Here is a 24,568-nt window from a genome sequence, read left to right on the forward strand (position 1 = left end):
CCAGAGGGTAATAAGCGAGAGGGACCCTGGGAGGAGACAACAGCAGAGGTCAAGTAGGGTCTAGTTGGACATGGTAAGATTTAAATTTTAATTATAAATGTAAAAGGAGGCCACTAAAGAGCTTTAAGAAGGGAAAAGACGTGATCAGACTTCTTAAAAAATCACTCTGGTGCTGTGTGGTGAATAGATTGAAGTAGGGAGAAGAGAAAGCAGGAAGATGAAGTTATTGCAGCAAACCTAGCAGAAAACGACAGTAGCTTGGAATCAAGACAGACACGGGGAGAAGAATGAAGTGGGTGGGTGCAAAAATATATATATGGGAGGTAGAATAGGTAGGACTCATAACCTCAGTTCAAGGAGGGTCAGAATGCCACAGGGTATCTGACCTGAGCAACCAGTCAGATGGAGGTGCTACACATGCAAACTGGAAATACGCACATAAGAGTATGTTATGGGGTGAAGTTGAGAATTCATTCATTATTTTATATATATATATATATATATATATATATATGTTTTTTGATACTGAGGATGGAACTCAGGGGTGCTCTACCACTAAGCCACATCCTCAACTCTTTTTAAATTTTATTTTGAGACAAATTCTCACTAAGTTGCCAAGGTTGACCTCCTCCCATCTCTGGCTCTCAAGTTCTGGAATTACAGATTGCACCACCAAGCCCAGCTCATTCATCCTTAATTATCATGGAACAGGGGCTTGAAAAGGAACAAACATTTGGAGGCTGAACAATATATTGGGATGAATCATATGAAAATTGTCATTCTTGCAAGTTTAAAAATGAGTCATATATAGGTAATTTTATATGCTTCAACCTAATAATTCAAATGGAAGTTTACTTGAGGAAGAGAAATCCTCCTGCGCCCTGACTCCACTCCCAGCTAAGACAATGGGGACATGCTTATAATCAGGTAGGTTTTCACACTGCAGATCTGCCAGTTTCCTTCAACAAGAACCTGAGGACACAGGGACTGCAAGACATCCTTTGGTGAACAGGTCCTCCCACAGCACCTTCAACCCCAGCTGGTCCAGGATCATGGTATGTCCTGGTCAACTCCTCTGCCACCTGGCCAGAATTCTGAATATCAATTTTTATAAATTTCTGGAACATTCAGAACCCAAGATTCATAATGGTGGGAGTGTTTGAGCCTCAGTAGCCATGTGAGACTGTCCTTGATCCCATCCCTCCCCAAGAATCCATCTCACCTCATGCCTACCCCTATAGCATTCAGGGTCCCACATGTAGTGTCTAGATGGAGCCCCTGATTCTGTCTAAGGGAGCTTTTCCCAAGCAATGACAGTGAGCTGGTCAAGTGGGTATGGTCAGACACAGAAGCCATGGTGTATTATTCATTGCAAAAGAGCTGGTTTGCTAGATGTCATGACTCTCCCTCAGAGGTAAGTTGTAACTGCCAGGCCAGAGGCTCTGGGGCATCCCTTTGTGGAGAGAACATGAAGAGGAGTTTCCTCAGAGTCAGGAGGCTGGAGAGAGTCACTTTTGCTGTGAGGAAGGTGTTGCTTACTAGAGACTAGTGCCTGCTGGCAAGAGGCTCACAATCACGGGCTGGAACAGAGCTGAAACAGAAAATGTTTCTGGCTATTCAGTCACTCTGGGCTGAAGATGTCCTGTAACACTCCCAGGGTGAATGCGTTCCCTGAAGGAGGAAAGACAGAGTCTGGGTCATGGGGCAGGGCTGTTCCTAGGCCTGCAGAGAAGGATTCTATGATCTGTAGTGTCCTATCCCTAGTAGCTGTGTCCATCTGGCCATCATTGTCCCCAGTGAATGTACTCCCCCATCACCATACAGGTCCATGGGAGGGATGTACAAACATCCATCACCACCATGTCACTTTGCCTCTGGGGGCCAGCACAGCCTCAATGCTACCATTAGAGTAGCCTCATTCCTACAGGGCTGAATCAACCATGGTCTATACACTGAAGAGAAGAGCAGTTCTCTTGCACTGTCTGCTTTGGGGATTCCTGGGGAAGATGGAGGGGAAGCAAGAGTGCCGGACGGAGGAGGCTTCAATGGGCAATGAGCAATAGAAGTAAGGACCCTTGGCCAGGAGCCAGATGGCCTGCTGGGAGCATACCAGTTGGCAGGCACACCTTACTTCTCCCCATCACCCAGCCCTAGCTCTCAGGGGCCTTAAGATGGAGGTGGCAGCTATCAACAGTGCCACTCACACTCTCCATTCCAGACAGACTGGGCTCTTGTCTGTCACCTGAACATGCCACAATCATGCACTCTATCCCTTTATCCAGGCTCTTCTCCCTACCTCCCAGCCCACAGCATATACTCCCTGATCCATCTTGCTTTCTAAACAAGGATTCCAGGCACAACCCCAGGCACTCCTACTTGCAGAAGCCTTCCCTCAAATGATCTCATGGCATCGACTCTTTCCAGGGCACTGAGTCAACAATCATATGTGTCATTTTTAAATTTCTCCAAATGCACTTAAGGATGTCCCTTAGGAGACTGATTGCTCCTGGAAGGATCAGGTTTAATACTCCAGTCCTACCACTCACATATAGTAAGTGCATCACCAAAACATACTTGCTAAGTGAATACAGAGGGTGGGGAATGTGCAGGTGTCCAATACATGGCCACTGTTCAGACATTCCCTCCAATGAGGAAGCCAAGAATCTCAGTTCAGGCAATTCCATTACTAAATCTCCCCCTTCCAGACAGGAAATCAGTAGGCTGGACTCAGACAACCCTCTGAACATCTTAGGAAATTTTCACCATCCATGAACAGATTTGGGCTGTTTCTCAGGAGCCATGGGCCTGGGGATTAATCCTGTTGCAGGTGCTCCATCCCTCCCATCCCTTTTCTTTCTTTGACACAACATTTATTCTACTTGAAATTCTGAGGCAGAGTGTTACAAATTCAAGCCCAGCCTGAGCAACTTAGTGAGATCCTGTCTCAAAAATTTTAAAAAGTGCTGGGGTTGTAACTCAGTGGTAGAGTGCTCCTGGGTCCAATCCCCAGTACCTCAGAGGAGGAGGGGCAGAAAAAAATATTTATTGAGTGCCTTCTACATGCCTGACATTTTTTAGAAGCTTAAATACTGTAATGAATAAAACAGACCAAGATTATTGCCTTGTGCTTCCTCCTGTGGAGCTGATAGTATAGGGGAAGAAGGGGTGAATCAATTAGCAATGATTACAACAAATAAATTATAAACCATGTTAGAAGGGAATAAGTGCTACAAATTAAAGAAAAAAATGGGGGTATAAGGGCAATGGGGAGTATATTTCCTGGTACCATTATTTAAGGTCATCTTAAATAAGGGGGCTATAATGGGCCTCACTGAGAGAAAGACAGACAAGCAAAGATTTGAAGAAGTTAAGGATTTAGTTGTTGGGGAATCTGGACTAGAGTCATTGTGGGCAAAGAGAACAGCCAGGGCAAAGGCCCTAAGGTGCTACAGAAACAAGCCAGTGTGGCTGGAGTGGAGAAATCCACAAGGAGACAACTGGTAAATCAGGTCAGGGAGGTGAGAGAAGGCCCTAGGTTCAATATAAGGACCTTGACATTGAGAAATCATTTTGGAGGCTTGAGCAAAAAAAAATGATTTAACTATCACTCTGGCTTCTCTGTTGAGAATAAACTGTAGGTGGAAAAGGAAGTATGGCAATAGTCTAGGCATCATTGCTGTAACCCACACAAGAGATGAAGGGCGACTGGGAGCTTTAAGTTAATGGAAGAGAAGGTTGGATTCTGGCCCTGCTCTGAAGGCTGAGCCAGCAAAGCCTCTTGACTGGTTGGATGTGGTGCAGGGAGTGGTAAGAGAAAGAAAGGAGTTAAAGGACAAAGGTACAATGAACTGAGAAGGGAAGACAGTAGAATAGATTTAAGGTTGATCCAAGGTAGTTTTGGGAACATGCTAAATTTGAACTGTTAAGTATGTAAGCAGAGTTGGGCACTTGCCTATAATCCCAGTGACTTGGGAGGCTGAGACAAGAGGATCCCAAATTTGAGGTCACCATGGGTAAGGTAGCAAGACCCTGACTTTAAAATAAAATAAAAAGGTTGGGGATGTAACTCAAAGATAGAGCACCCCTGTGAACCAATAAATAAATCTAAGCAGAAAAGCATGAAATTTAAGAGAGAAGTCTGGCTTAGGTGCCTAAATGTGGGTGTTATTGGCATACAGATTTAGGTGGCTAAGTAGGAAGATGGGATAGCTGGGTAGGATATTACTACTATCCATTCACTTTCTCAGACTGAATGCTCCATTCCTGGAAAGGCTAATGTTTACTGAAAGGAAGGAATCAGATTTCTCCACAGGAACAATGTTATAATAGCAGGTTAGGCTCCTAACTGAGGATCTGTTGCTCAATTTTTCAATAGCAGTGATCACAAATATGGCATATCCTCAACAAACCATTAGTGAGAAACCCATATTCTGTACAGGGAAGAGCTTTGACAGAGACTATTAGTCAGAGGAACAGGGGCACCATGACCCAGTCTGTAGATATGGCAACTTGCCCTTACCTGAGAGAGCCAGAGCACTAGAGAGACTGTTTCCCAGGCCTGCCTGGCTCTGGTTGTCCATTGTCCTGGAAAGCAAGTTGCACACGCACCTTTAAGATGAGTTTGGGTTGGGCATGGTGGTGTACTCCAGTAACTCAGGAGGCTGAGATAGGAGGATTGCAAGTCTGAGGCCAGCCTGAACAATTTAGACTGTGTCTCAAAATAAAAAATAAAAAGTTCTGGGGATGTAGCACAGTAAGTGCCTCTGGGTTCAATGCTCAATTAAAAAGAGAGAGAGAGAGGGAGGTTTGGGGGAATATGTCTGGCTCATTCCATACCATCTACCTGAAGGTCATCACAAGCAGTGACAATTATCTTCATTCCACATTGAAATAAGAGTCTCTAGTACATACTTTATCCATCACTCTAATTTTAATCCATCAATTCAAACAGGTTTTGTTGTTGTTGTTGTCATTGTTGTTGTTGTTGTTGTTTCAGCACTGGAAATTGAATATAGGGACATTCTACACTGAGCTGAATCCTCAACCTTTTCTATTTTATTTTTTATTTTGAGATGATATTTCACTAAATTGCCAAAGCTAGCCTCAAACTTTTGATCCTCCTGCCTCAGTCTCAGTAGCTGGTGTTGCAGGTGTGCACCACCACACCCAACTCAAAAAGATTCTGAGCTCAAAAGGAGTAGGTGTTGAGAATGGAAAGACAGGGTCCTCCCCTCAAGGGAAGCCTAGGCTGATAGAGATGAGGAGAATGACAGTACACTCCCCAGGTAGGACAAAGACAATAAAGGAAACACCCTTCACCTTGTCTGGAAAAAGGAAAGAGACTTGGATAATGGAACAGGGCAAGGCCAAGTTGGCTTCCTGTGGAGGCAGGCCAGGAAAGAGGAGAAGGGAGGTAGAGGAGTTTTCCCAGCAAGGAAAACTGACTGGATCTAGGAGCTGAGGCAAGAGCTGAGGCTAGAGCAGGCATCAGGAGCCTAACTCCCAGCCTCTGAAGATGAAGGGTTAAAATGCTGCAAGTAGACAGGCAGAAGGAGAGGGGGACCAGCCAGGGGATGACTGAGAGAACTGACAGGAGGAGAGTCCCTAGGCAGGGTCTGGAGGGGACTGGAGGAACCCATTTTCAATACTGTTGATTCCCATAAAGTTGAAGAAAAGTTATGTGCACTCTGTTGGGAAGGTCTCCCCTCAGCTTTGTGTGGATATTACCAGAGTCCTAGACCAGAATCCTGGGGATCCAATGAATCGAGTCCAGCCACTCATCTCAAAAGAAAAAAAAACAACTACAGAAAAAAGGTAATGATGAAAAGTAGGAAAGAAACTTTTATCAGTGGGAAGATAAATAGACCCACATCCTCAACCCTGTCTTTCAGGGTCTGACAATGAGTTTGAGGTTTTATAGAAAGGGGAATGAGAGCAAAGTTTGGGGTTTGCATAGTTGGAGGGCTTGCACAGCTGCCAGAGCAGGTGCTCTTGATCAGGTATGGTCTGGTCCATCGTTATTTTAGGGTTGACCAGCTGGGCCTTGTCAGAATAAGATAGTTGCTACTGTCTGGGGTCGGGGATGGCTTCAACTTGGTCACAAGATGTCTGCCAAATAAAACCTAGTTATCCCTGGAATCCAAGGTGACTCAAATCAAAGAAGACTGATGCAAATAGAGGCAGAAACAATAAATCTTTTAATCCTGCTTTTAGTTACCCATTGAACATTCAGAGTCAAAAGTGAAGAGACTAAGACTTTAGGAATGATCCACCAGGTCTACCTGTTGTCACAGTCAGTCTTTCAGAGGGCACCCCAGGAGACACTAGGCCCAGAGGGCAGCAGCTGTGTCCTGAGTGCTAGGAACTGAGAGCGGGTCAAAGGGGAAGGGCACAGGAGGACACACCCTGGTACAGGGAGGTGGCCCCAAGGATTCTGGAAGCTCATCCAGGACCCTGCCAAGCTTGTGTTTCAGGAACTTCCTGTTATTATTAATATCACTATTACTAATGAGGATTATTGTCAATATTAATACCTGCATGTGACTCCAGGCCTCCTCAGAAGTGTCTCCAGGAGCCAGAAGAGGTGGCACACTAGTTCTCCTACTTTAATACCTGCTGTCCTAAACTCCATGCTCCTTCATCCACATGAGCTGTCTCCAAGTTCAATCCCATAGCTTCATTCTCTCTTCATTCCCCCTCCCTGTGGACCTCCCACTGCCTCCTGCTTTCATCTCTGTGTGGCTAGATCTGTGCCTCCAGGACTATCCTCTTTTGGGAGATGAAATTATAGATTAGGGATGTGGAGGGTGAGAGATCAACAATTCACTGGGCACCCACTATGCACCAGATTGTGTAATATGCACACCACACAAATAACACTATCAATGACTCCATTTCACAGATGAAGAAACTGAGATTCTGGGAGTTTATTAATTATGAACTCAAGTCTGTCTGACTCCAAAACTGAGGCTCCTCTGCATATGTGAACGTGGCTCACTCATAAATATTTATTACAATTTTCCTTCCTTCTTTTCTTCCCACAAAAGCCCATGCAGGACCCACCATCATCTCACTTCAGGGTTTTGCCCCATCCTCCTCTGCCTAATTTCTGGCCTTTGTCAAGGGCTTCAATCTCTTTCCTACGGTACATGGTCCCATGCCATCTGTTTTTCCCAGAGCATTCATAAGGTTACCAAGGACCATGGTCACAGAGGGCTGGCAGATGGCCATCTTGTCCACTCTCCAGCAACAGGCATAATAACCACACCCAAACTCTTCAAGATTCCCCAAAGCAGCCTCTCCTTTCCACCCTTCCTTCCCTTCAGCATACCCTTCCTGGCCCAAGCAGAAGCAACCTAATGGAATCAAGTTTGTTTCCACAGACCAGGAATAAACAAAATGATTATTCCAGATGGGCTAGACAGATGAAGAATATGAGCCCCAGAGCAGGGTTTCCCAGACTCTCACCAAATCAGGGTGATAATCCAGGAGGAGGCTTCTGGAGGAAGCTTGGAACCAGGGTTAAAGTTTTGATCCAGTCCCCTGCCTACAGGCACTCTGCAGTCTGTGCACATAGATGTTAGGAGTTTTTCTAACTCTGGAAGGATAATAGTTAGGTTATTGGTTACCCAAACTCCCTTGTTCCAGTGAGTCTGGAGATAAAATTAAGTTCCCTCCGCTAGTCACCACAATCTATGCCTAGAATAACTGAAATGAAATGGGCATGATTACACCACATAGACAATTCATTGGGATTCCAATACATTTGAGAATTTGGGGATGAAAAGAAGATGGCTAGAAGATGACTTCCTAAATCTGGGGAGGAAAATCAGAGAATATGAGGCAGTAAAGACTCAGAAGTGTCTCCAGGAGCCAGAGTGGTGGCACACACCTGTAATCCCAGTGATTTGGCAGGCTGAGGCAGGAGGATCTCAAGTTCAAAGCCAGCCTGGGCAACTTAGCAAGACCCTGTCAAAATAAAACTAAAAGGGCAGTGGATATAGTTCAGTAGTAGAATATCCCCTCGGTTCAATTCCCAGTATGACAACAACAACAACAAAATATCTCTAGAATGAAATTTCCAAGGATGGATACCCTGGGGATAAACTAATAGAAATTCTGTGGATACTAAGTTAGCTTGATGACCCAAGAGTGACCTTGGTTTCCAAGGAGATGTAAATTATGTAAATAATTTGTCAGTAACCAAAAGAACTAGAATTAGCCCTGGCAATTCTGAGAAGAGATGCAAAAGGCAGAACTAGGAAGAGGAATGGAGACAAGAGACTTCATGCTATTTGTGTCTCTCTTGAAAAACGAAAATCAGAACTGTCTTGAGATTCCCACACTTGAGGTAGCATTTGTACACCTAGTCTTCCACTTGCCTGGTGCTCAGGTCTGGATAAGTGTCCCTCAAAAGGCTAAGTGTTGAATCGCCAATGGTGCTATTGGGAGAGGGTGAAAACTTTCCTTTGTTCCTTCCTTCCTCCCTCCCTCCCTCCCTCCCCCTCCTTTCCTTCCTTCCTCCATCCTTCCCTTCCTTCCTTTCTTCCTCCCGTCTACCCCCCTCCCTCCCTCCCTCCCTCCTTCCTTCCCTTCCCTTCCCTTACCTTTTTGTGGTACTGGGAATTGAACCCAAGAGTGCTCTACAAATGAGCTATATTCCAGAGTCTTTTATATTTATTTATTTTGAGACAAGTTCTCACTAAGTTGCTGAGGCTGGTTTCAAACTTGGGATCCTCCTGCCTCAGTCTGCAAAGGCACTGGGATTATAGGTGGGTGCCACTGCACTCATCAGGTGGAAACTTTAGAAAGTAGGGCTAATGGGAGGAAGTTAGATCACTAGAGATGCCCTAGAAAGGAATGTTGGGACCCCGGTTCCTCCTCTTTCTTTTTTCTCCCTGCTTCCTAGCTGCCATGAGGTGAGCATCTTCTTCCTCCATATACTTCCACCATGATGTGCTACTTTGCCACAGGTCCAAAGGCAATTGGACCAGGCAACCATGAAACCTCTGAAACTATAAACCAAAAAATTCCTTCCTCTTCTGAAGTTCATTCTCTCAGGGATTTTGTTACAGTACTGCAAAGCTGGCTAACACCTGGAGATGTGGTCCTGAATTTTGCAATTGTTAGTGCAGTCACTGTTTAAAAGTAAATTACAAAAAAAAAAAAAAGTAAATTACATAAGCTTATAATTAAATAAGTTATATTAAAACAAAGGTGATAGTACTGAAAACTCATTCCCATTTGATTATCTTTCTATGGTTCTCTTGAGGTTATTCACTTCTATTCTATCTGACTTACAGAAATACTACAATGGTGTACTACTGAACATTTCTTCTACTTCCATGCCACTGATATCAGGTTGACAGCTTGAAAACAGCCATGGTGGTAGTACTTACATCATAGAACTCCAGCAATGCTATCAACCAGAGCATCCCTGCCCACCTCCCCACATCAGTCCTAAAGCCACCGGTAAATATTTATCACAAGTATATTCCTCCAGCACTGAACAAGGTTTTGGGCAAGAGAAATGAACAAAAAAGAATGAGGTGTTCCTGTAGCAAAATCCTTGGAACAGAAAACTCCCTTCCTCTCACTTTGGGATGTTGAGCAGGGTGCTGGCTACAATCTTGGCTTTGGATTTAGGTACTACCCTCACTTCCTCACATCCTAATTAAAAGTTATTTCCAAATTCTCTCTGAAATCTCTCGCTGCTTTTTAATGGGCTGAGTCATTGCCAGAGCCTCACTGTTTTCACCTCTCAGATGAGGGCTAAGTCTAAGCATGACTTCCTGGCTCCCAGAATGTAGAAAACCATATCTCTCAAAACAATCCATACAGCAGCAGGTTGCCTCTATCCCTCCCCATCTTGCAAGAGGTTGCACTGAAAGTGCCCCAGGCTGGGAGCACCATTTCCAGATCAACCTAGTCAGCCCCCTGCCTTAGGGCAAAAGTGTGCCAGGTGCAGTGCCCTGCTGAAGATCTAAATCTGTCTGTGAATAAGACATCTGAGAAGTGCTCAGAAGTATGACCAAGTATGTGAAAGGACAAATGGTTCCTGAATTTCTCCTTTCCCTACCTGTTCAGTACCCTTTCCTCTATACTCCTGCCCATTCCCCAACCACCCCATCTCCCAAGCTGCCAGGTTAGTTGTCTCTGGTTCCCTTTGTCTCACCACTATCTTGTTTCTCCTCCCAAGTTCTGTCAAGGCAGATCCAGCAATGCAATTGCCCCTTTGCAAATACCCAAGCCATCTCCAGCATTTCCTAATTATGTCTTCCTGCTTCTACCCTAGGGCCAGGCAGGTTGGGGATCCCTAAACCCAGATAGTCTGGAACCCATGCATTCCCCATTTCATGTGGCCCTAGGGTACAAGCAGGAAGAATTAGGAAGACCAACTTCTTTTCAAGATAAGAGAGACAGAAAAGTGACTAGGGTCTCAACAAGCCCGTGGCTGGGGAGAGGCAGGGTAGAACTAAATGGTCTTGAAATACTATTCACTTCTGAAGATCCCCTATCTCTAGATCAGACAGGTGCCCAGTTCTATGTCTCTTGAGCTGGGCTGTATAAAGTACAACCACTTGGTCCACTAGAGGCAGCTGAATTGAAAATGTGATACTCTGGGTTCCCTAAGAGTAGAACTTGGATCAAGAGATAAAAGCTATATGAGTTCAATAGAAGAAATGTTCTATTAAATACTGGCAATCAGAGGCTGAATGGCCCGCTTTGGGAAGTGGTGAGCTGCCACTGGAGGGACATAATAAGTTGGAATATCCTCTGTCAGGGATGCCATTAAAGGAATCCAGATTCAGAGAAAAAGCCTGATGTCCTGAGTCAAACATTTCTAGAGCAAATTCTGAATTACTGTATTGATTGCCTTGATTGAGATACTCGATATTCCTGGGTCTCAGTTTCTTCATCTGTATAATGAAACTAAAGTAAAAGATGAATAATATAAAATATTCAAAAGCACCTGGCACTTAGTGGGTGCTCAATATATCTAATTTCCTTCCCATAAATGGAACGTTGGCTTAGACAGCCTTGAGGTCTTTGTACCCTCACAGACTCTGGATCCTTTTCTGGTTGCTGAGAAGGAAAAGCATACATCTGGGAGAGATAAAGAAGTCAGGATTAGGTAAATGAGGGGAGAAGACAGAAGGATGCAGAGAAAGGCCAGGGGAAAATTGGAGGTCATCTCTGACAATCCAGTCTCCTCTTCTGACTTCTGACCTTCTGGTTTTAAAGTCCATTCTGAGGGACCACACTTCCCCCACAGTACTGTGAAGGAGTAGGATTAAACACGACTTCCAGATACGACTTCCCCTACAAGAAGGGGAAGAGGAGATGGTACAGGTATGGGGCAGGGCAGCAGAGCACATCCTCCCTGTCCCTTCACCCCATGCCCGCCCCTCCGTGGAACACCGGACAGCCACCTCAGTCTTAAAGCTTCTTTATTGTGCTAACACTGTTGCCTCAGAGCTAGGATCTCACACAAAAACAATTCAGTCCAGACTCCCACCCACCCAGGGCCCAGGGACCCTCTGCTTTGGCTGGGAACACCCAACCTGCGCCTCTTCGGCTCTCGGATACTCACTCCGCCAGCTCCTCCCTCCCGCAACCCCTGTACCCCCAGCTCTGGAGCCTCCGGGGTGCGGAAGGGCTCTGGACTGCGTTCCTCCGAACTTTCCCGCCTCCTCCCACTTTGGGGGAGAAGGCTCTGCCGTCCTACTCTTTTCCCGAGGAAAATTCCTCAGCTCCCTAGCCGCCAGGCGGTCTGAGGGGAGCGAGGTCTGCGCCGGCCCGAACGTGTCCCCAGTTGCAGGCAGAGAGCCCCGCACCCGCCTGCCGGCCGGGGAGCCACTCGGCGCGAGGCGCGCGCGCTCACACTAAAAGGCCGTCCTTGCCCAGCTGCGGCCCCTCAGCGCATTCGGCCTGGTTGGCGCTCTTGACCTTGACGTAGACCTGGGAAGGGCCTGCTTCGCAAGCAGCAGAGACGGTGCGGGGCGCTAGGGCCACGTCCTCTGGGCCGCCGCAGGGTGGAGGCGCGTACTTGCGGCGCAGGGAGCGGCTGACGTTCTGCGTCGGGTACCCCAGGAGGTGGGTGACGCGGTTGCCGCGCCCGCTGGCCTTGCACCCTGGCGCTACGGCGTCCTCTCTGTGGAAAACAACAGGCGGGCGGGTGAGCAGGCTCCTCCGCGGCACGGCGTGGGCACGGCCTGGGCAGAGCTGGGGGCTCTTGGCAACCTCTCGTCTCCCGCACCTCCCTCCACCTGCCCCTTGCCTCTTTCTCTTGGCCTCAACCTACTCTCCTTTCTGCACCTTCCTGGGCCGGCGACCCTGCAGAGATCCCAGGTGCCATAGTCCCATCTTCCAGACAGGACTTGTCCACACGTGTTTGAACAACCCACGGCAGGCAACCCCCTCCAGGCGCCCTCCATCTCTTTCTGAAGTTTAGCAGAACTATCACGTCTAATAGGGAATGAGCCTTATAGTTCCGGGAGCTGCTCTCCCCTTCCTTCTCAACTTACCCTGACCTTGTACACTCTAGCACGGCTCTCTTCTCACCTCCTACCCATCAATCTTCTCCATTTTTCCCTCCATTCCCAAGGCATTGCAATCATTAGCACTGCTAGTCTTGTTCTATTTTTATTTCTAGTTTGCTTCTAATATAAGTTATTAGCACTATTCTTAACTCTTCTTAAATAAGCATGTCAGAGTTCTCACCGGGGAAACGTGAAAAACCATAGACCCTGCCCTCCAGGAGCTTACAGTCTAGACAAGACAGACAGAAGGGCGCATAGACTGGAGAGAAATGGAGGGCAGGGGAGCATAGATGGAGACTGGGACGGGAAAGGGGGAAAGACAGAAAAGCCATGCGGCGAGGTGCAGGTCGACATGCTGCAGTCCCAGCACTCCTTGGTGATGGCGGGCAGGTTTGGGGTGGGGTTCCCAGCCGGCCGGTGGCAGGCAGGGGTGAAGAGGGCAGGGCGCCGGTCCCCCTGCGGCACAGCAGCATGCAGCATGCATCAGGTTTTACCTGATCTCACTAGCCAAGTCGCCGCAGGCCCCTCCGCCGACCCCGCCGCCGTTGCCGTAGCCGAAGGCACCGCGGGCGCCACCAGCCCCGGAGCCTCCGCAACAGCAGCAGATGAGCCCCCAGATGCCCACCGCCAGGCAGGCCAGCATGAGCAAAGTGCCCAGCACGGCCCCGATGATCATTCCCACACGCCGGGTGTCTGTGGAGAGAAGTGGAGGGGGGATCAGGTTTCTGGCAGCCTCGCAGATGGTAACTGACCAGGAGGTGCCAGGCCAGGAAGGGGATCTGTGGGAAAGATGGGCTGGAGCCCAGGGAATTTCCAGGCCCTGGTAGACCCAGTGAAGAAGGTAAGGGGAGATGCAAGTTAACCCCTTATGTCTGCACGTTTATCCCAGGCCAGTTGCTCTAGCATAAAAAGACAGTCAGTGAAGACTCCAAAATAGAACCCAGGGTCTGGGGATGTAGCTCAGTGGTAGAGACTTCCCTAGCTCTGCCAAGCCCTGAGTTCCATCCCCAGTACCTGGGAGGGGGACACAAAAAAGAGCCCATGTGCCTCCCTCCAGTCCTACTTTCCCAGCCAAGAACCCTCAGAGACAATACACTTACCTGAGACCTTCACCTCCACCACACAAACACTGTAGCCCACATGGTTGGCCACTGTGCACTGATACAGTCCATCATCCTCTCTGGAGACACCTTTCAACACCAGATCCCCATTGTTCAGGCCTGAAATCGGAGGAGCATCAGAATGATGGGGTAAGGCAGAGAATCTGTATCTTAAAGCTCCCACCCCATCCTTATCCCCTGTGGCGTGGCGTTTGGGACATCACTTTGAAAGGAGGGAAAATGTACACAAGTGCACCCACACACACAGCTCCACTCCACTCTCCAGGTGAGTCACCTTCCCCCTGCTGAGACAAAGGTAAGGAGGGACCCCCCCGCTCTTCCAGCAACAAGGCAGAGACACCATTAATTCATTCTATGATATTAGGGGAACTCTCCTCCCTCTCTTCATTTGTACAGTACAGACAGCATAAGACCAGAGGAACTCTAAGGTCCTTTCTAACTCTGTTATTCTTTAATAATGGATATTATTCACCTTTTCTATATACAGACACTTCATACATCTCATCCCATTTAATCCTCATAGATCTCTGACAGGTAGATATTACTATTCCCTTTCCATATGGCACAGAGAGGTTAAGCCACTTGTTTGGGACTTTCAGTCAGTCATTGTCCCAGCTCAAGCCCAGCTCCTTCCATGGAAGTCCATATTCCTTCAAAATTAACCATATTACTTTTGACCGACTTCCTACTTTTGCCTTCTCTTCTTCCTTCAATAGCAGCTGTTGAGTGAGGTCCAGAGGAGTAGCCTCCCACATGTTTCCAGGTTTGACTTGGTGACACTGAGGAGCCAGTGAAGCCCCAGCTGGTCCCAGAGTCCCTGATCACATGTGCATTCCCTCTCTGCCCTCGCCAAGGACCCCTCACCTTGATTTATGGAGCTGTGGAAGGACTCCTGATAGGAGAGCTCAGAGTGGAAGCTGTGCTGGGAGTGGTAGGACCCAGCTCGGTAGGGATGAGTGTGCCCACTGATCTTGGCCCACTTGTAGGAAAGGGGTTGGGAGCCCCCGTTGGCAAAGCACTTCAGCACCACATCGTTGCCCTTTGACATGTGGCCTTCAGCCCAGCACATGGGTACTGCAGGACGAGCTGCAAGGAGGCAGGCAATTGTAAGCCAGGACCCAGACTAGAGGCAGAGCAGGCTCAGAATGGCCACACTGCCTTAGCCCTAAAGCCTGGTGAAGGGGACTCCAGGGAAACTTGGCCTTACCTTGGACAGTGACAATGACCTTCCGGCTGGCCATGGTGGTCTTCTTCACCCGGCACTCATAAGTGGCTGTGTCAGATACCTGCAAGTTCATGAGGTTGATGGAGGCATCATACTGGCTGGGGTCTGAGGCTGCAAAGCGAACCCTCTGCTGCAGATGGGGGAGGTTGCCATGGTTGATCCTTTTGTCCTGGTAACTAAGGAACTGTAAAGAAGAGAGGAAAATAAAGGCGGTGAGACAGGCAGAGCCACAATTGTGGGGTGGCCACTCTGAGCAATTGACTAAACTTCTGTGAGACTCAGTTTTCTCAGCTGAAAAATGGTAATAATGATGCCTGACTCACTAACCTCCAACATAATGGGTGCGATCAGATGAGGTCAATTGGAGAAGTATAAGACCAGGCTGGGAATTTCTTGAGGTCAGAGACCATACCTCATCTTCCCTTTGGAATACAGTGGGAGGAGGGAGACTAACTGGCTAGCTTGATTCCCAGCTGCACAGTTCTTATAAGCCATTCCCTGAGAAACCTTGGGGGAAGTACAGAGTATTAGTTTCCTAAATTTCTCTCCTTCTCTCCTCAGGATCTTGGCTGCCCAACAGGTAGACATCACAAAGTACAGAGTAAGGAGAATCCTGTACCCAGCACTCACCACATTCTCCCTATGCGAGGGGTCTGAGTTGACCTGCATCCATTCAATGTCCAGCCCATTGGGACCATAGTCCTCAGGGTCTAGGATGTAGGGACAGCCCAGCCTCACATTGTCACCTTCCGCAAGGTACAGGACCTCCTGGCCATCCCCGTTGATCCTCACAGCAGACAGCAGTGCTAGGGTAGGGGTAGAGCAGATGGGGTGAAAGAAGGCAGAGCCAGAGCTTGAGCAGTCAGCTTCAGCCTCTCCTTCCACCATTTTCTGTTGATTGTCACCCACGGCTCAGAGGGGTTTCTCTAGGGTGTTCCTGCCCTAGTAGGTGAGTGTATATGTGTGTGTGTGTGTGCATGCGTGCCCACATGAACTGGGATAGGCATGTCTGCATGCTTGTGTGACTTATTTATTTATGTAGCAGTGTCTATGCATGCTTGTTGGGCCATATATGTGTGTGTGTGTATATATATATAGGGGGGGAATATATATATTCTATGATTGTGTAGGTGTGTATATGAATACTGTTTGTACATACATAGCTGTGATATATGCTTGTATGTAGACATTATTGTGTATATATATGTATGTATGAATATATACACATATGTATATTGTATGCTTTTAAGTATTTGAAGCTGCAAAGATATTCGTGCACATTACCATGAGGAATATCTATTTATATATTTACATGATAGTGTGACTGTTCTAGTGTGTGTGTGTGTGTGTGTGTGTGTGTGTGTGTGTGTAGGCATTTGGAGAGTGTCTACTTGCCTCAGTGGAAGAATTTGACTCAGTAAAGGTCATTTGTGTGGGCCAAATGCTCAAGGATGCCTGTTCAAAAGCTCAAGGATGGACACAGTGATTTTGGGGTCCCTTTCCAGCCTGGGAAGCAGATTGAGTATGTCTGTGTGTCAGTATGTGTGTACATGTATGAGTATAACTGTGTCTGCAGCTATATGTCTCTGCATGGTATATGACAATGTGTGCTTGACTGTGTAAATGCTCTAAGTGATAGTATATGCCCTTGGGTGACCTGGCTACGTTCATGTGTGATGGGAAGTGATGGTGTCTGCCTAGAACTAAGGCAGCATGTATCTGTAGGATGAGCCTTGCATGATGATATATAGCATTATAGCTCATGTGTCCTTCCCCATGAATGTCTGTGTGGCTTAGGTACAGACACTCCCATATGCTAGCTCCCACTGGGGCCCCTCCTGCTACTGAGTCAGAGACAGGTAGCCATGGTTAGGAGCCAGAATCTGGAAGCTTAGGGCTGAACTTCACTCCCTCCCTTCTCTGAAGCCCTAAGGCAAACACTAGCCCCAACCGGTTAGACCTATAGAGGGATAAGGGGAGAGGGATGGACCCAGGGCCCCACCCTGGGCACTCAGAGCCCTGCCTCCCAACCTCCAGCAACATTCCCTCCTCCAGCCCCTCATCCAGCTTGTCCACTCTCCATCTACAGCCTTTTCTGAATCAACATATACTTTGGAGTTCCTACCCCAAGACTCAGCAATCATTCTGTTTTGCCCTTCACTGACTCAGAACCTCTTGTACACTTAGCATCTCACATACATACACACACACACACTCACACACACAAAAAAATTATACGATGTCAGAGTTTACCTACATATAGACACATACCCATTCTTTCAAGCCTCAAAATGCATCACATACCCCATTCCTACACACACAGACACAGTCAGGTCTGTACAAAATGAACGCACGTTTGCAGGCAAACACAGTAATCCAGAAGACACGCCCACTGCACGCTCATCTGATTTCCTGTGCATTCATTCAAGACCAGACATATCTGAGAAGCCCTGCCTGCCAGGTGAAGCCAGAGAGGCCAGTAAGAGCCCTTTCAACAACCCCATCCACTCAGGAATCTCTGAACTTGCCCCTGGGAACCCTGACTGTGCCCTAATGCAGTTAGACTCCAGGGTGACCCAAGGCAGGCAGACAGGCTGGCTGCTGGGGCTATAACGGGACAGGAGGATGCCTCTTCCAGCCCCAGGCCAAGGGAACACCAGCTCATTCCTGAGATAAGGATCCTGATGTCATCTGTCAGATCGTGGGGCGGCCAAGGCAATTTAGGGATGAGCCAGAACTCAGGTGAAAGAAGAACCTCCACCCTGGGAAAGAGCCACTGGAAGCAACCCTCAACAGGGAAGATCTCTTCCTCCACACCATGGAGGCCAGGCAGGCAGGAGGTAAGTATTCAGGAATAGGGGCTCGGGAAGGAGGGATAGGCTAGAAGAAGAGTACCTCCACCCTGCACTAAGTCTGAGTGTCTTTCTTCAATTGTCTCAGGCCAGAAGCCTCACCCCAGCTTCTCAATCTCCTTAGCTTTCTCAGCCTCCTCCCAAGGCTTGCAGCCTTTTCTGTACCTCCTCCCTCTTCTTGGGAAGTTGTTCTAGTGTCTCATCCATGATTCCTCTTGCTGTGACACTTCCAGAGAATGTGAGAGAAAAGGGAAGCTGGGGGCGGGGAAGGAAGAAAGCCAGAAGGGATGAGAGATCTGGTTGGGAAGATATGGGGAAAGAAAGGAACCGGAACAGCTGTGACTGTCCCCCCACAAAATCGCCAGGGGCTGGCTACCCTCCAGGGGGTGTCACCTCATTCCTAGTGACTACCCTCCACTGTAAATCCTTTCTGAATTTCCCAGCTGTTTCCAGATGGAAAGTGAGAGAGGGTAAGGGAAGGGAGGAGAGAAAAGGCAGTTCCACAAAGAGGCACTGGTGCGTACGCCGTGTCTGTGCTCCCACACCCACAGACATACTGCAAACATGGAGAGTGTCCCCACACTCCAGAGCACAGCCAGAGCTTCCTGAGTGGGCTCTGCCAGCCTCCTCAGACCAAGAGGATGTCACAGGCATCCTGCCATTAATACCAGAGTCACACAGATACATACACACATGCAGAGGCTAAAATGGTCCCCCCTCACCCTCCTTCCCCTTCCTACTTCATCCTAAATCCAGACCCCAGGAGGGACTCCAAGCCGTTTTCAAACAGTGCCCAATGGCGTTTGCTAGAACTTGTCCACCTGGGCAGACAACCAGAACATCCACACCTGATCCCTGCCCTCCAGGAGCACCCAGCGTGGTAGGGAAGCTCTGGAAGTAGTCATCCATCACTACTCTCATCTTGGAGAGGTCACAGACCTGAAACTCTCACAGAACAAGGAGGTCCAGAGCCAGGGTCTCAGACCTGGGCTCTCCAGTCAGGATGGAAGCAACCCACACATCCAGATTTAGCCTTTCAAGGTAAGCAACTCCCCTGCCCCATGCTCTGACTTTGGGAGAGGAGGCCCTCCCACTTCAAACAGCAGACAGACTATCGGATGGAAACTGATCCTTCCCAGGCTCCTCCCCAACCCCCACTCAGAGCTGCTGCTCACCTGACTCCTGCCCCACCCCCAACTCCTTCTGGTAACAAGGCCTGTCCTCCAGTTTACAGTATGAACACTGCACGTGGGGCACCTGCACATGTGTGAGCCCCACAGGCTCTCAGACACCATGAAGAGCCACTCAGAGACCTCTGTACACAGACACTGCCCCAAACCTTCAGGCACAGATTCTCCTGGGAGAGGCCCCCTGGCAGTATCCAAACCAGGGATGGTAGCAGGGTGAGGGTGGGTGGTTCCCTGTCAGGGCCTTGCAGACCACCTTTGAGAATCCTCTGTAAGTCCTTGCTGCCCCTTTCCCTGACCACCTAGCCTCATGCTGGGCATCCCTACCCACTGCCCAGCCCCATACCTGGGCTGAGGCACAGGAGTAGAAGTTGGAATGCTCCTCGAAACTCCCATGTCTCTAGGCTCGGTGTTTCCTCCGCCTGAGCTGGGTTCCCGTGGACTGGTGGTGGAAGGTGGAAGGGGCAGGTGGAGGAAGGGGGAGTCGCGGGCCAGACACTGCCCGGGGTGGCAGGAGGTGCAGTGAGTGCCCCGGCAGAGGAGCAGCCAGAGTTATTTCTATGGGAGGGAGGGGGCCTGGTCCCCGCCTTGGGGAGGAGCCCCAATAACCCTAATTAGCGGGGTGACAGGATGGCCTACCCAGGCATTACCCAGCCCTCACCCAAGCTCTTCCCTGTCCTGAGAGTGGCGCAGGGTGGCCAGCGGGACTTATAATTAGGCACCTGTTAAACCTCCATTTCCTCCTGGCCACGTCCTTGGGGTGACAACAGTCGCCCCATTTGACAGCGTCCACAGAGCTCCCCTCACCACTCATTTACTGCCTCCTTCCCTAGGGGAAGTGGGAAAGAGGAAAGAGAAGCCAGGCTTGGGGAGGAAGAGAGGCCAGGCCTTGAAGAGTTAACACTAACCCAGGATGGAAGTCTGACACACCCTCCCAGTGCAGGCCCAACTGTCCAAGTCCCACCCACTCCAGGCATCCCTGATTCTCCAGGGGGACCCCTTCTAGGAGTTCTGTGAGAAAGTGCACCAGGGAAGGGGAGCCTCCCCCATGCTGGGACCTGTTACTGGAGGGAAAGCCCGGCAGATGAAAGGGATCCAGGGATACCCAGCCCACCTTCCCCTTGAGTCCTCTGGTCTTTCAAAGGCAATGGGGCCTCCTGAGTTGAGAGGAAGAGGAGGGGTATATGAAGGGACAGGGTTATCCCCTGCAACTGTGCCCCCATCCATGCCTTACTCAAGGACTCCACAGGCATTGGGACCCCTGGGAGCCAAAGTTGTCATGGGGGATCCAGGCCCCTACCTCCCACACAGATCTAAAACAGTTCACTGAGGGCTATAAAGATGGACCAGGGCAATTGGAGGGGGTGAGGTACAGGGATGGGGTAAGGGAAAGAGCTGTCCCTGGTGAGAGAGGACTGTGTGAATGTGGGTACCCCACACAGTGTACAGGTGGGAGGCAGGCAGGGAGTCGGTTGAGTAAGGCTGAGCCCCTCTGGGTGTGCTTCCCTGAGGGTTGGCTTGGTATCCTGGCCCCTATGCCCAGAAGAGTGGCCAGGCCTGAAGGGTTAATGTAGACCAGGTATGAACTGTGCCCTTAAGGCCAAGGACCCTCACAACCTTGACTGGTCATCAGGGTGACGGCATAGTCCTAGGAAGGCTGAAACTGGGGCGGGGTATGGTCCCTACCATCAGGAGGAGAATATAGAAGCCTGGATCTTGCTGTTGGTCCCCTCATTCCTCCCCTAGACTCCAGGACTGCCCCACAGGAGGCAGATCATGAGGGGCCCCATGCAATTGCTTGACTTCCTTAAAGGAGCCAAGAGCCGTCCCTTACCCTTGACATGGAGCTCAGTAAGAACAGGCGGGGAAGAGTCTTGGGGAGGGTTATGGGTCTCTGGGATGCTGTCAGGACCCACCCCTCTGGGAAAAAATAAGAACAATAAGGAAGCAAAGGAGTCCATGCGTCTCCAAGTTTCAAACCCCTCTACCTGAACTCCCAACAAAAACAGGGTGCTCTGGGCTCCCCAGATGTACACAGTGAATATCCTCATTTCCTTATTTATTTTGAGTTTATGGAATTGTCTCGTGCCCTCTGGAGAACAGGGATCATTATTATCATTTTACAGATGGGAAACAGAGGCCTGGAGAAACACAGGGATTTGCTTAGTTGATACTCTGGGCCCTAAGTAGAAGATAGCCAAACATCCTGGACTCTTGGCCCAAAGTGGTACAAAAAAAGGGCTCAGTGAGAAGAACGCAAAGAAGGTTAATGGCGGGTAGAGGGGAAAATAAGTGGAATGAGGAAATGAGAAAGGAAATGAGTAAAGGGTGGGGGTTTAATTGGGCTCTGAATTTGAGCTAATGTTAGAGTTGGGTTGAAGGCTGGAACTGGGGTTAAGTTTAGGGTTAGTTGAAATTATAAATGAGGTTGAGGTCAGATTTGAGGTTGGAGTTGGAGTTTAGCTTGGCATTAGGGTTAAATTATAGCTAAAACTGAGGCTAGAGTTAATGGCTGGGATTTGTGTTATGATAAGGAATAGGATTTTAGTTTCATTTACAGGTATGCTTAGGAATACATCTATGGCTAACCTGAAGGCTGGGTTGAGATCAATCCAGGATTAGATACAACTGGATTAGAACTGAGTTTGGGATTTGAGTTATGATAAACTATGGTTGGGGTTAAAACATGGGCTAAAGATAGACGAATGGAGGATTCATGAGAACCAAAAATGAGATTTTATTTATTATACAGAAAGATATCAGTTTCTATCTGCTAAATTCAGGTTTGGCTAGAATGTTCAACCCTTAGGTCTGGGAGAATACCAGTGGTACATATTGATTAAATCCCAAGATTTGGGGAATGGATCCAAATATTCATGAGCCCATCTGAGGGGTATGAAGTAATTTAATCCCATAACAAATGTAACCTCCAAAGACCTGCTGCACCCCTAAAGCTCATGGTTTTGTCAAGCTCCAATAAAGGCACTGGGGAGGGGATGTGAGAAGCTAATGGTAATGGAGGGAGCTCAGACACCAAATTGAACCAGAAGACAAGGCCCATCAGAGGGAGTCTTACTAGGGAGGGGCTCTGGTTTTGAAGCAGGACATGGTAGTTGGGGGAGAATAAGGACCTAGTTGCTTACAGAAGAATAGCCACTTTTCAGAGGCCTATGCAGGGGGTTCTCAAAGCCTAAAAAGGCAGAGCACCATCATTGGTCCCCTTGACCTACTGATGGCTAATTGCCTCCTCCTTGCAATTGGAGCCTATAAAAGAAGTTGCCAGCCTCCCTGCCTTGAGCCTTAAGCCCTGCAGGGTTTGAGGGGAATGGTGATGGAGGGGGGTGCCAGGCATAGGTCCAACCCACAGTCCTCTCCCTGGAAGACCAGCCGACAGCCCATACCTCTCTCTCTGGGCGTCTTCAGTAGGGGAAGAGGGCACCACTCCAGGGAAGCACCCTACTTCAACTCCTCCCTTTCCTTTTCCCCCATCCAGTCCCCACCCCAAACATTCCATTTCCCTGCCCACTTCCTTTTCAGGTCCCATAAAAGTTCAGGCAGAATCTCAGAGATTATTGGACTTCCCCTCTCTGAAGAGGTGGAGAGAGAGAGAGAGAGAGAGAGAGAGAGAGAGAGAGAGAGAGAGAAGAAGAAGAAGAAGAAGGAGGAGGAGGAGGAGGAGGAGGAGGAGGAGGAGGAAGAGGAAGAATTATTGTTGGAATTGTTTGGGGGAAATAATGACTAGTTAAGGGGCAGAGACTGAGACCATCAGAAATACACGTGGCATAAAAATGGCCTGTCAGAGGCTCAGAGACATAGAAGGTAGAAGATTCAAGATATGATGTGGAACCCTAGGAAATCTTTCACTTTTCTGGGGCAAATGACTCCAGTTTGAATGGCATTTATTTCTATTCTAAGATAGAAACAGAAAGTTTAAGCAGAGGCCTAGAAGAAGTGAACAGAGACATAAAAGAGAAGGGAATAGGCAGGATAGGGACCTGAAGCCAACTTCTGAAATGAGGTGCAGCCCAACCTCAGAGCCTTTTGGGGAGGACAAACAAAAGTCTTAGCCTACCTACTCTTCCTCCAAAGTCCCCTTTGCAGCAACTCATATAACCCTGTAAACCCTCCCCTCCCCTGTCCCAGGCTGCTCCCTAGGCTCTATAGGTTTGGACTCAAGCTCTCCATCTACCCTGGCCACGGCCAAGCCCAGAACTATAGCTTGACCCTTTTTAAACCCCTCCCATTCTTCATCCGCAGGTCCTACAGTCCCATGTAGACTAGTCCCCTGTCCTGTCCCTAGTCCCCATGTAGACCTAGGCTCACCCCCACAACACCTAAGGAGGAGCTACCTCAGAGAAAACCTTTGAGGAAAGAGCCCAGGAACAGAAGTTATGAATCATCATGGAGAGAGTGTCATGTAAGCCTCAGAGGCAAGGGGTCATGGAGTCAAAAAGCTGCCAAGAAGCTGCTGCATCTATTATCTTTCCACCAGCTTTCAGTGAAGGTTTGGGGTGGAGAACTGCCAGGTGAGGCTATGGTTGGATGGGAAGGATTCAGAGATAGGACAGGTGGCATAATGGGAGCAGGATGATATCCAACTAGAAAAGGTTAGAGTTAGCCCCAGAAAGAGGGATGAGATCTATGTGAGGGGTTAAGTTTGAGGATGTAGGTTGAGGTTGGGGACTAAGGCTCAAATCAGGGCTGGCAAACAAGAACTTTAGACACAGGTGACCCAAGGAGTCCTTGAGTCCCTGCTCAGACTTCTTAAGCCAAGGCGATTCCCACTGACCCATCACAGAAGAAGAGGGACACTAAGAGGGAGCCTAGCTATACCCAAATCTCTCCCATCAAGCAGTATCCTAGAACTGTCCCAGATTTATAAAAGTAATCTGAACAACTGTAATCACTATCTCTGAAGGATTGGCCTAACCCACCACTACCTCAGTAAAGAACAATAGCAAAGGGTGGTTGATTGATTGCCATCCATTGAACTGTTATCAAGAAATGAATAGAGGCAAGAAAAAATTCCTTTTAAAGAGTGTGTGAAATCCTGATGAGCAAATGAAGGAAGAATACTATCTTCACCTCAGAGAGGTCAACCACATGATGCAGAACCTCCATCCATTCCATGATTGGCTGGATTTTGTGTTAGTCCCTGGAGACACAGCAATGAAGGAGACTTAGTGTCTGTCATTCTGGGGTGCCCGATCATCTGGTGGGGGACACAGACAAGTGAAGGGGTGCGTAACCCACAGTGTGATAAGCTAAGCTAGTGAGCTCAAAGTCCAACCCAGTGGAAATGATGTTTAAACCAAAATTTGAAAGATTAGTGATGAAGTACCAGAGAAAATACTAGGGGTGACCAGAGGAATATTTCAGTGATTGGGAAATAAGCTAGGCACAAATGAGAGAAGCCAAGTGTAACAACTAATGATTATTTTTGGACTGAGGAGGGGAGATTCTTGAGAATTGAACCTCTTGGAACCTTCTAGTCAACCCCCCAGAGCCCCTCACTAGGATCAGAGCCAGGTGCTCATAATGAACTAAACAACTAAGATCAATTGGCCTGATCCATATGTCTGTGTATGGAGAGACTTTGTGATATATTAATCCATATGTCCAATAATAGTTTGGCTTTTGA

At 48.4% G+C, this 24,568-nt stretch overlaps 1 protein-coding gene across 2 annotated transcripts in view; it reads right to left on the minus strand.

Annotated features, from left to right (window-relative positions):
• LOC306638858 (V-set and immunoglobulin domain-containing protein 8-like) overlaps positions 1–15,979 on the minus strand; it is a 34,081-nt gene extending 18,102 nt beyond the window's left edge. Inside the window, exons 1-6 of one of the 2 annotated variants that reach the window (XM_079102253.1) lie at positions 15,519–15,979; positions 14,871–15,072; positions 14,528–14,749; positions 13,643–13,762; positions 13,037–13,235; positions 11,885–12,154 (exon numbers count right to left, since the gene is read on the minus strand). In XM_079102253.1, coding sequence (XP_078958379.1) covers positions 11,885–12,154; positions 13,037–13,235; positions 13,643–13,762; positions 14,528–14,749; positions 14,871–15,072; positions 15,519–15,776 — 1,271 coding nt within the window. In that variant the 5' untranslated portion in view covers positions 15,777–15,979. Of the gene's footprint in view, positions 1–11,433; positions 12,155–13,036; positions 13,236–13,642; positions 13,763–14,527; positions 14,750–14,870; positions 15,073–15,518 lie in introns of those variants that run through there. The other variant, XM_079102254.1, reaches the window with a different exon arrangement.
• Between the last annotated feature and the right edge of the window lie 8,589 nt (positions 15,980–24,568).

The sequence above is a fragment of the Sciurus vulgaris genome (genome assembly GCF_902686455.1).
Source record: "Sciurus vulgaris genome assembly, chromosome: 1".
In the NCBI taxonomy this organism is placed as follows: Eukaryota; Metazoa; Chordata; class Mammalia; order Rodentia; family Sciuridae; genus Sciurus; species Sciurus vulgaris.